General features: G+C 41.4%; 1 protein-coding gene across 2 annotated transcripts; it reads left to right on the top strand.

Annotated features, from left to right (window-relative positions):
* The first annotated feature begins 1,145 nt into the window (after window positions 1–1,145).
* On the top strand, window positions 1,146–8,837 carry ZFAND1 (zinc finger AN1-type containing 1). 2 transcript variants are annotated; one of them, XM_069005008.1, is made up of 9 exons: window positions 1,146–1,247; window positions 2,267–2,309; window positions 3,552–3,591; window positions 3,950–4,077; window positions 4,163–4,254; window positions 5,071–5,195; window positions 7,712–7,899; window positions 8,113–8,194; window positions 8,337–8,837. In XM_069005008.1, exons 1-9 carry the CDS (start codon window positions 1,193–1,195, stop codon window positions 8,511–8,513), a joined length of 930 nt encoding a protein of 309 aa, XP_068861109.1. In that variant the 5' UTR covers window positions 1,146–1,192; the 3' UTR covers window positions 8,514–8,837. The 2 variants fall into 2 exon arrangements, with proteins under 2 accessions (XP_068861109.1, XP_068861110.1); XM_069005009.1 differs by lacking the exon at window positions 7,712–7,899 and having other exon boundaries at window positions 8,039–8,194.
* The last annotated feature ends 2,405 nt before the right edge of the window (window positions 8,838–11,242 follow it).

The following is an 11,242-nucleotide window of genomic DNA, read 5'->3' as shown; positions in this document are numbered from 1 at the left end:
TGTGCTTCCCCCTTTCTTTTTTCCCATGTCATAGAACCGCAGAATGCACAGTGGGTTATCTGGCCCAACCTCCCTGCTCAAGCAGGGTCATCCTAGAGCACATGGCACAGGATTGCATCCAGGCGGCTCAGTATCTCCAGAGAGGGAGAATCCACAACCTCTCTGGGCAAGCTGTTCCAGTGTGTGGGCACTCACGCAATAAAAAAGTTCTTTCTCATATTCAGGTGGAAATTCCTGTTGTGTCAGTTTCTGCCTGTTGCCTCGTCCTATTGCTTGGCATCACTGGGAAGGGCCTGGCCCCAGCCTCTTGGCACCCTCCCCTAAGATGCTGAGACATTGGTGAAGTCCCCTCTCAGCTGCTTCTTCTCAGGGCTGAAGAGGCTCAACTGTCCGTCTTTCCTCCGAAGGGAGATGCTCCAGTCCCTTGATCAATTTTGTAGCGCTCTGCTGGATCCGCTCCACGAGCTCCATGTCTCTGGTACTGAGGGGGCCAGAATTGGAGACATGCTGCATAAAGGTGTTTTGGGAGGGCATCACCCTCGGCCACAGGCGTGCACGCGGGTAAAGGCTGGGAAAATAACCCTGAATTCTGAAGAAATGTGGCTTTTTACAAAAGTGGTGGGTGCGCCGCTAAGGAAACCTCAGTGACACCAACAGGTTACAGGGTGCACGAAATGCTTCGGGAAGCCGGTCTACCTCCGCTCTGCCTCCGCTCTGCCTCCGGGAACAGGCATCGAGGGACGATGCAATTAGCGACACAAATAAGACACAAAACGTGCCTTTTTTCCGCCTAGAACAACCCGCGGAGCACCAGCCGCGGCTCCAGGCTCACTGAAGTCTGAAGCGTCGCTTGGGCCGACACGGACTGGTCAGCGCAGGTTGCCCTGAGCCCGGTGATGCAGCCTGTCCCGGCAGCACCCCGACAGCTCCGAGCCGGCGGGGCGGGCTCAGGCTCAGCCCGGCGCGGGTGGATCTCCCTCGGCCCCGCCTCTGTCCCGCCCTCCCCGGGGCGGGTCCCGCCGGCCCCTCCGCAGCACGGCCGCGCCCGGCTCCGCCCGGCCCCGCCCGGCCCCGCCGATTCTCCGCCTCTTCTCCGCCTCTTCTCCGCCTCTTCTCCGCCTCTTCTCCGCCTCTTCTCCGCCTCTTCTCCGCCTCTTCTCCGCCTCTTCTCCGCCTCCTGCGTGTCGCGGACATGGCGGAGCTGGAGGTGGGGCAGCACTGCGGGGTGCCCGACTGCCGCCAGCTCGGTGAGGGAGAGCGCGGCGGGTCCCGGCGGAGGCGGGGATGGTGGGCCGGGGGCGGTGCGGGGGCTGCGAGGGGTGCCCCCTCGCTCGGGGAGTCCTCTGTGCCGCTGCAGCCTTGCACGGTCCATTGCCAGCGCCTGTCGCCCCGGTTGTGTGCCTGGGTGGTTAATAGCCCGCTTGCCCCTTCCTCACGCTTGCCTTCACTGATCTCGGAAAGTGTTACTGGAAATGTAAGCTCTCAGAAAGAAGCAGCAGAACCGCCTGTACCGAAAGCTTTCTGTTGGGACCACTCAGAGATGAAGGGATCGTGATGATCGTGACCTGAGCTCCGTGGTGGTCTGTTAACATAAAATCTGAAGGATGGAGAAGTGGAGTAATGGGCTGGACCTGGCATTTGCTGTCGTTGGTGATGTGGTGGAGTTCGGCAGACAGTGAAGTGATGTTATCTGTGAGAATTTATGCGGTAGGCAGGGGATGCGTACAGAGGTTTAGGAAATGTGTGCAATTTAAGTCACCCAAGGACAGTATGTACGATATGATGTGAAGAAGGGGCAGGATCATCATGACTTTCCAGTGGAGGAGACGCTCTCCTTTCCAAAGAGCCAGTATCTCCTCCAGTTGGCAACCCATAAAATAAAATGTAAATTGTCCAGTGTCAGTAAATAGGGTTCTGAGTGGTCTTGCAATAAATTCAGTTTTTAACATAACTAGTAACTTTGATGGATAGCCAAATGTTCCAGTGTCATAGCTTGATATTGAAAAAAAAGTGAATTTAAAGCCTAATTCCAACTTCTGGAATGTATATAATTTACCTGCTCATATGTTCTTCTGTAATACTAATTAGGGGAGTTAACAAAAGCCACTTCTAGCTAAAGTGTAGATGCAGTTGCTAAGTATTCTTATAAAGATATCTACTCAGTGATGTTGGTAAGCAAAAGTTAATCATGTGAAAATTAAGCTAGAAACTATTAGCAAAACAACAACCATGTTGTCTTAACTGAAAACGAATCTCTTTGTTTCAGATTTTCTTCCCTTTGTATGTGATGGCTGTTCAGGTGTCTTTTGGTAAGTTCATAGAATCACGGAGTATCTCAAGCTGAAAGAGTCCCACAAGGATCAATATGTCCAACTCCCTACTCCTCAGGACTAAAACTAAAGCCTATGACTACGTGTCATTCAGACAGTCCTTGAACTCCAACAGGCTTGGTGCCAATTCCTTGGGTAGCCCGTTACAGTGCCCATCCACCCTCTCTGAGAAGAACCTTTTCCTAATGTTCAACCTGAAGTTCCCGTGACATAGCTTCTTTCCATTTCCTCACGTTGTATGCTGGTCACCAGGATTTCCTCATCCCAGGTGAAGAATCCTGCACTTGCTCTTGTTTAATTTCATACAGTTGTGACTGCCCAGCTCTCTAGTCTATCCAGAATCTCTCTGTATGACTTCTCCACCCTCAGGGGAGTTCACAGCTTTTCGTGGTTTAGTATGGTTGGCAACCCTAACAGGTATCCAGATCATTTATAAAGATATTAAAGAGCACTGGCACTAAAATTGAGCCCTGGGGAACTCCACTGGCCACCAGCCTGAAGCAATCACATTAACTGTGACTCTCTGAGCACAAACCATCAGCCAGTTGCTCACCCATCATATTATGGACTTGTCTACCTGTGTGCTGGACATTTTGTCCAGAAGGACACTCTGAGAGACCGTGTCAAAAGCTTTGCTAAAATGCAAAACGCATCTGCTGGCTTCCCAACGTCAACTAAATGGGTGACCTTGTCATAAAAGGAGGTGGCTGGTTATGTTTTCTTCTAGAAAAATTTTTGAGGTTTCTTGCAAGCTTGAAATCAGAGCCTGCACTTTGATTTACACTTCAGATTAGTAGAGGGCAGCTGAGAGAAACTCAAAGAGATTGGGGGCAGATTTCACATCTAACATATCAAAAGCCTTCAAGGGATTTCTGCCGTTATGGAAGGTGATTGAAAATTTGTTAAAACAGACAAACTCTGGTTGCGTAGAACTGAACTCTTAAGCATGGTAATGTCTTCATTCTCTTGAAATGGTTTGTTTACCTTGAGGCAGAAGTTCCAAAAGCTAAATGTTTTACGTACTGAGAAAGAATATGATCTATCCATTCAAGAATTGAAATAGGATAGAAAAAACTTTGGAGAAGATTCATTATCTAATTGAAGTTTTCCCATGATAAAACTTGTCAAATTACCCTTTAAACACTTAAATGTTTTCACATGCAGATTTTTTTTCCTGGAATGTTGATAACAGTGTGATATTTTCCTTCTTTTTCCACAAAGCCTTCAGCACAGGAGCCGGGATGCTCATGGGTGTTCTGAGGTAATCTAATAATATGTGACAGCCTTAAATTAAAATTCCATGTGACTTAGCTGTGTGTTTTCAGACTAGATGAATGCATATGGTATATAAGTATGAATTATTTAACTGAGAATGTGAAAAGCTTAAAAAAGTGAATCTACACTTTTTCTGTCTCTTAGAAGTAAATAGACTTCGAGTACAATGATGGTTCTTTTTCTACCTCTGAGCTAAACATAACCAGGGTAAAAGTAGGAGAGAACAGCTGGACCAGGTTTGCCCATAGAATGGAGAGCTAGCACATATTTTTTAGAAAGCTGGAATGGTTATTTATATGTTAGTATCTGTTTATTTACACAAAATATTTTGTATTTATTCCTAGGTGAATATAAGAAACAATTCTGTGAAACCTGATCAGCACAGATCTTACCCGTGCTCATATAAGGACTGCAATGGAAAAGAGCTTTTGCCAGTGTTATGTCCTTACTGTGAAAAACATTTTTGCCTCAGGTGAGTGAAACAGAGTGTTTAAACATCAATATTCATTCATTAATGTATGGAAGAGGCAATGCAAGTTTTATGTTGTTGTTTACAGACATCGTCATCAATCGGACCATGAATGTGAGAAGCTGGACACACCGAAACCTCGAATGGCTGCCACCCAGCAGCTTGTTCAGCATATTATAGGCAAGTACAGAGGGATAGCTATCCTTTTTCTTGTATTTTCTTCAGAATGCTGTTTGAGCTTCTGACCTCCTTTGAGGGGTCAGGTTTGACCAAATAAGAAGAAAGGATTGAGGGTTCCTTTGTTAAATAGCCCTAAACATACATGTCAGCATTTAATACTGTTCATCTAAACTGAGACAAAACAAAAACAACAGTATGAAGAGAATCTCAAAAGAATAAATAGGACACAGGTTTCTTTCAGAATTATTGTCTTGGTGTCATTCTACAAATATTATAATATAATTAGTTTTACCTAGCCATTACTATTTACATGTTCATTCATGTGTAAATAATGCAGTTGTGTCAAATGTGCATGTCAATCTGTTGGGATCACACCTACACAATCAAGATGACCAGAAAACTCTGATTCTACAATGTAATGTTTTGCAGATTTAAAGAAGCTTGAGGATGGGAAAGAGAATAAACAGCACTGCCCAGCTGGACAGTGGGCTTATGTGTAGAAAGGAGGACCTGAAACTGTTGCCATATGAATGCTGTGATGGCCACAGGTGTAGAAACTAAAGAATTTGTATCTATTTGGCTTTTGCAGCCTGTGTTTACATGGTGATAGTGTTCATCTACCTTTCAATGTAAAGGAATTCTGCTAGAACTGTAAAAATTCTGATACGTGGCCTTGGGAGGATATGAATAGACATGAAAAGGGATGGGACTCTTGGAGATACAATGAGACCCAGCAGATTAAGTGGGTCTATGTCATACGATATGCACAGGAAGCAGTCAGAATGATCACACTAACAGGAATAATATTGTTCTCAGATTCTAAAAAAAGTGACGAAGCAAAAAGCAAAAAACGTAAAGGAGCAAAAAACAGTGAGACAGCAGCAAAAGTGGCATTAATGAAACTGAAAATGCATGCATGTGGGGACAAGTCCTTGCCTCAGGTCAGTGATGTTTGTTTTCAATAATTGAATTCTCAAAGGAAATGGAAAGTTTTCTAAATTGCTTGATCATCTAATTCCCTCAGCTTGGTATTGGATTTAATTTTTCAAGACCACACTCACTTAAATGTATATTTCAGCCTGGTACCCAAAAGCAATCTCACTGGTCTTATGTCTGTTATAAGATGTCTCTGTGGGGTTCAGAGCAGTCGAGTCAAATTCTATTCTTTTATAGCAGAAATATATTTGCCTGCCACATGGCTGTCACACAGCACTGCAGGGACAAACGGGGTCTTTTGGGAATCCTTGGCAGAATGATGACAGCATTAAGTTGTATTAAAGCTTATTATTTTAGCAGAATTTGATGATCAGCAGAGCATAGAATTTTATTAGACTAGAACAGAATTTTTAGAATCACTGTAGCACAACTTTGAAGTAGTGCAGCACAGAATTTTATAGCATGTCTTAGCTTGTGCTTCCTTATCACATGGACACTCTGCAGATTGTGTCATATCTTAATACTTGGCTTGCAATATCAATATTTCAGATAATCTAGCCCTGAAACATGTAATTGCTTGGTTTTCCCACCCAGATTGAATTCATATGTTGGGGCATTGTAGTGGACAATGCAGTCTTTTCATAAGAATGTGCCTTAAAAGTTTGATAATTTGGAGGGTTGAGGGATGACTGTGCCAACTAAGATTGGTACCAAGATGTTTCAGGTGCAGGTTCAGCTACTCACCCAGAATCAGCATCTGAAGATTGAGGGTGTTGTATATACGATACCATTTGTATGTGTAAAAAACCCATTCGAGAAATGATTTTCATAAACTGAATGACGCAATTATTATCCCATTCATGAAATAGGGAGGAAGGAGGTACAGATGAGGGTCAGTAGAATACAGTAGGTGTTGTGATCATCTTTTCACAGCTGAGTGTTCTACAAAGGTAAAGTTATGATTCCTTGGGCACATTCCAGGTTTGTTCAGGCCAAAGAATCTGTCCAAGTTCCATTCATTATCTGAAATGGTAAGAAATTACTCATTCTTGGGAATTATCCAAAGCTTAGTGAAAGTTAAATGGAGCCCCCATTTAGAAACTGTTTTCCATGTGCCCTTTACTTAGGGAAATATAAAATACTTACAGGTATTTTAAACTTCACAGGGTAGTTAATAAGAATATTGTCACCCTGAGAAAAGAGAATATTGTCACCCTGAGAAAAGAGAAGGGTTGACAGTGGGGGTTTGTTAGACATTTTACTGGTTGGAGAGCAGGAAAATGAGCTTGTTCCACTGGGCATTTGGTGGATATCTGCTGGTTACTTTAAACATCAAACAGTTTTAAGTAGGGCTTTACCCCATTTTCCTTATGGAAACTTTGCCCTAGAGCTCATTTTAGTGGACCAGTCCACTTTGTGACTGCACCATTACTTTGAGGTTTGTAGGACAAGTGGAACACCCAGGCAACTCCATGATCTTCACACCATTCCTGGATTTCTTTTTTTAATGAATGCCGTTGTCAGACTACACAGTAGAGGGCATGGGAGTGTCAGCAAACCACTGATTAAATCCTGCCAGAGTGGTAAGACCATCAGCTTCACCACAAGCAAAAGCTTTCCCTAAGCCTTCCTTATTTTATCTCCAGTAAGGGTATAACGCCACCCCTTGGGTGTTCAAGGGAGAAGTCCAACATAATTAATTTGCCAAGTGGACCAGGGGGCTTACTTCCTGCCCACAATCCATTTGGTCCCCAGAAAAGGTGACCTCCTGTCTGGGGCCCTGGCACTGTTTCTTCATCAATAGTTTTAATAGCCCGGTTGGTGTTCCCCTGGCTCCAGCAGAGAATATCCATACTGAATGTATTCAGGTTTCCTGGTTGCATTTGCTGTTTTTGGGGAATGGAGGGAGGCAAAAGGGAGTTCCAATTTTACCTTAACAATTGAATAAGAAACTACTGCTCAGTTTACTCCAATTACTAATATTTTCTGATGTTTCAGAGGGATAGCTCCAGGACATGATTCTCTTTTCTTCTGTGTAGAGAACACTCAAATTTAGAGGAAAATGCACAGGTTGAAATTCAGAGTCAGTTTTATGAACATGGTTGAGGTCATTCCATATGTTCCTAGGGAACACATAAATAAATCCTTTAAAAAGACTTCTGTCTTTTTGACAGTCTGGCTTTGACTCAGCAAGGATGATCATAAATGATGAGTATATAGTAGTCATGCTTGCTATATTTTACCCCAATCCCATTCAGAATCTCTCCCTCATAGATTACTCTTGACATTTCTTAAACAAATCTTTCAGTCTAGTAGCAAGATTGTTTAGTACATAAAATGAGGATACAGTACGGGATAAAGGATTAGCTGGTCATGATCTAAATGTTGGTTTGTGAAGCAGGCATTTCTAATACAGTGAACTGCTCTGTTTTAACTGCTTTCACATTCCAGTTTGAGACACTATACTGCTGCCAAAAACAAATCCTGCTTATTCAAACTTACCTTTTCCTCACGAGGGCAGGTACCTTTTCATGTCTGTCTGTATATAACTGTGCTCTGGGACTGGTGGGAAAAGATGTTCTCTCCACCTTCAAGAACTTACTGTCCATCATATATGTGCCTGCAGCTGGAGAGGACTGGATTTGATGATCTTGGTCATTTATGTTTTGCAGTAAAATTGTCCGGATGGAATAAAACAAATTTCAGTTGGTAATTTTCGGTTTTTTTACTGAAAATCTTAAAAAAAAAAGTTTTAAGTTTTACTTAAAAAAAAACTTACTAGATGTATGTGACTGGAATGATGTGTTTCTTCTGTGGATAGATTTTTGTGTTTTTCATGTTTTTCTAGACAGAAAGAATTTACTTTCAAGTATTTTTACCAAAAGCGAACAAAGAGAAAAGCAAACCCATGTTTTTTTGCAGTAAGTGGAGTATTGGCAAAGTCGTAGATTTTGCAGCTTCCTTAGCAAGCCTTAAAAATGACAACAACAAATCAACATCCCAGGTAAGTCAGCAATAACAAGCATTTTCTAGGTTGTTGTATTTAGCTTTTAGTTTTCTTTACCCTTTTGTCCCTCTCCCACCCCACTTCTTTCATCTTGGATAGGCAAATATTGATGTTAATTTCTGTGCTATTTTTCTTACAGAAGCTGAGGTTATGCCATACTGCCTCTGGAGAAGCTTTGCCATTTGAACACACACTGGAAACATGGCTATCTGATAAAGACTATCCACTGTACAATGGAGGGAATATAATTCTGGAGTATCTTGATAACGATGTTCTGTTTGTAGAAGATCCAGAGTCCTACTTTATTAGTCAATAAATTTTCACAAACAAAAAAAATCCAGTATTTTTTAGAAGCATGGTATTCAAGCAAGTCCAGTTTTCTTTTAAAATCACTGGTATGCCAGAATCTATCTTCCATTGTAAAGACACAATTCCCATCAGTTTCTCATTTGCTTGACTGACAGAAGACCTATGTCCTGAAAGCAAAATTATAGTAGCTAATATTACAGATACTCACATTCTAGAATAAATTCTTGCTCTATTGAGCTGTATAATATCAAGAATGTTTTCTTAAATTTGGTATTTATTTTTGTGTAAGTGGTGGGGACAGTATGTCTCAATAAAATAATGAAAATGTAAACCTGCAGTATGACAGTTTTCTGAAGGAAAGAAACTTTACACTATTGCAGCATCTTTTCTACATGTACAAGAACAGGTTTCATTGCATTTGGAAACCAGCACTGTCCATACACCAGGTCCACACTTTCTTCTTGTAATAGTTTAATGACATTTAGAAGGAAAGCTTTATGAAGTGAAAGTAAATTCACTCAGGTGTCTTCCTGTTTGTAAATCTCATTGTGTGATTAGTGGGGGATAAAAGATCTCAGTAAGCCTGTCACTTATTTTGCTTTACAGTACTCTTTACTGTAGTTTTAACATGACTTAGGTATGGATAAATTACTTTACTGGATGTGATGTGGATGTCACAAAAAGGAAGGTGTTTTTTGGTTTCCATGAAGGAAAGGGCTTTCAGTGCTGGAGATTTTGGAAATCTTTGTCTCTGGGCAGCAGAAAGGATAGGAGCATTTTTCTGCATTCCCCTGCCTGTCTCTCCAGTTGTTATCTTGCTTTCCAGTACAAAAGGAACAGTTCCCTTTTCTCTTGTTGTTTATTTTCCTCCCTTTCCTCTGCAACTGTCTATTCATCTTTCTTTTCATCTTCAGCTGCTGTCAGACAGAATATGCTGTAAGAGGCCAACCAGCATTGTGGAACCAGTGCGTTGGGAAGAGCCCTAAACAGAACTTGTTCCCCACACTGTTGCTACAAAAGCAAGTGAAAAATGCTGTTGTGCAACAGGGTCTTTTTCTTTTTTTTTTTTTTTTTAGCAGAAAATCCCCATTCTCTACTTACACCTTTCCTCCTGCCCCTGATTTTTCTGCCCTAGCAGTTCAGGCAAAATAATTGAAATAACACTTTTTTGTGAATAGAGAGAAGATAGACTTGGGATGCAGGAAGTTAATCTTTGGGGAGACCTCAAAGGTTTTACCAGGGTGGTTGCTTTCATCAATCACCAGTAATGGATAAGAGCTATCAGCCTGTAAATGACAGTACAAACATGGCAAGTTACAGTTGATAGTACTCCAGAAAGTTTTCACTATCATCTTATTCCAGGAATGTGTCTAAGATTGTACACAGAAGCTCATTCCACCTAGTTTTCAGAAACAGAAGCAAAACCAAATTAAGCTAGTCTGACAGATAAATACTCGAGGAGAAGTGAAAACTCCACCCTAATCAATGATGCTAGGAACAAAAGCAGAAACTTTTCCAGACCTTTAGTATCTTGCCTAGGCTAGAATTGCTCTCCTTTCACCTGTTTAGATTCAAACATATCTTTACTTAGCATTTTTTGTTGTTTTTTCTAAAACTTATTATCTTGGCACATTTTCATAGGGAAAGTTCAACAACTGCATTTGAAAAAAAAAAACCAAAACACTTTGGAGGAGTTATTTGGCATTTGAAACCACTGATAATTCTACAGGCCTGTGTTTATAAGGTGCTGAACTGTTTCACTTCAAAGTTAATAAATAAAACTTTAACTTCTAGAAGATGCAAAGAAAATGTATGTAAAGTTATGCAAGTGAGAAGAGGAATTTATCAAAATAAATACTTCCTGATTTTATAATAAACAATGCTTTCTCCCAAACTACTAAAATAGGTGAATATCAAGCATTTTGGTTGTTCTAGCTGTAATTTTAGAGAATGCACAAGGTCAAGGCTTCACATTTTATGAGATGCTGTGGTAGCAGCTCCTGGCCTTGTTCCAGTTCAAACATTGCTACAAAGTTGCCTGGCATGTTTGTAAGATACGCAACAGTTTGGAAAGGGGTATTAACACCAAGAGTGCAATTCTGCTTGGATAGGTGACCTGTTAGATCGGCTGGGCAATGCTTTAGTAAACCAGAATACATCACACTAAGAAATCAGGCAGTAATCTCATACTTTTATTTTCAGCATTTTCTGTTTTGGTGTCTGTTTTAGAAAAGTATGCACGCTGGGGTGTGATCAGTCTGGTTTGCAGACTTTTTATCAATAAGTCATGTCTGTTCATCCAGTTTATCAGGTGACACATAAAAATACACCTTGCAGCTTAGCTTTCCTCCTAGTAGCCTCATACGTAAAATACAAAATTTCATTTCAGCCAGAACAGAAATTGTGGTTTGGATAGGGAAAATTCTTATACTTGTTAGGAGAGAACTTCAGGCATTCCTGTTTTACTTCTGCTGATTTTAAGGTGAATGCAGAATTTGAAATCTCCTGTAAAACCCTTGCTGTAATGTTAAGTATACAATCGATGTCAAAAAAGCCATTTTTCATAACACTCGTGCAGTCCTATATAAGTTGTACTGGGGCGTGTTCAGGTGCTTGCCTCAACAAAAACCGAATCCGAGCCAAAGTGCCTCTTTGAACGGGCTGTATGCTTTTGGTATAACCTTGCAAAGGACGACTTGCAAAACAATAAAACCACAACTTATCATCTCTGTAGTT

This window comes from Aphelocoma coerulescens, chromosome 2 (assembly GCF_041296385.1).
Source record: "Aphelocoma coerulescens isolate FSJ_1873_10779 chromosome 2, UR_Acoe_1.0, whole genome shotgun sequence".
Lineage (NCBI taxonomy): Eukaryota > Metazoa > Chordata > Aves > Passeriformes > Corvidae > Aphelocoma > Aphelocoma coerulescens.
This window is presented reverse-complemented; position numbering and strand designations above follow the sequence as displayed.

What these genes read in the sequence shown, in the direction of transcription:
- ZFAND1 (XM_069005008.1), top strand. Translation starts at nt 1,193, where the DNA reads ATGGCGGAGCTGGAGGTGGGGCAGCACTGCGGGGTGCCCGACTGCCGC. An exon ending in GCCCGACTGCCGCCAGCTCG is followed by an intron (nt 1,248 to 2,266) that starts GTGAGGGAGAGC and finishes TCTTTGTTTCAG; the next exon opens with ATTTTCTTCCCTTTGTATGT. An exon ending in GCTTGTTCAGCATATTATAG is followed by an intron (nt 4,255 to 5,070) that starts GCAAGTACAGAG and finishes TATTGTTCTCAG; the next exon opens with ATTCTAAAAAAAGTGACGAA.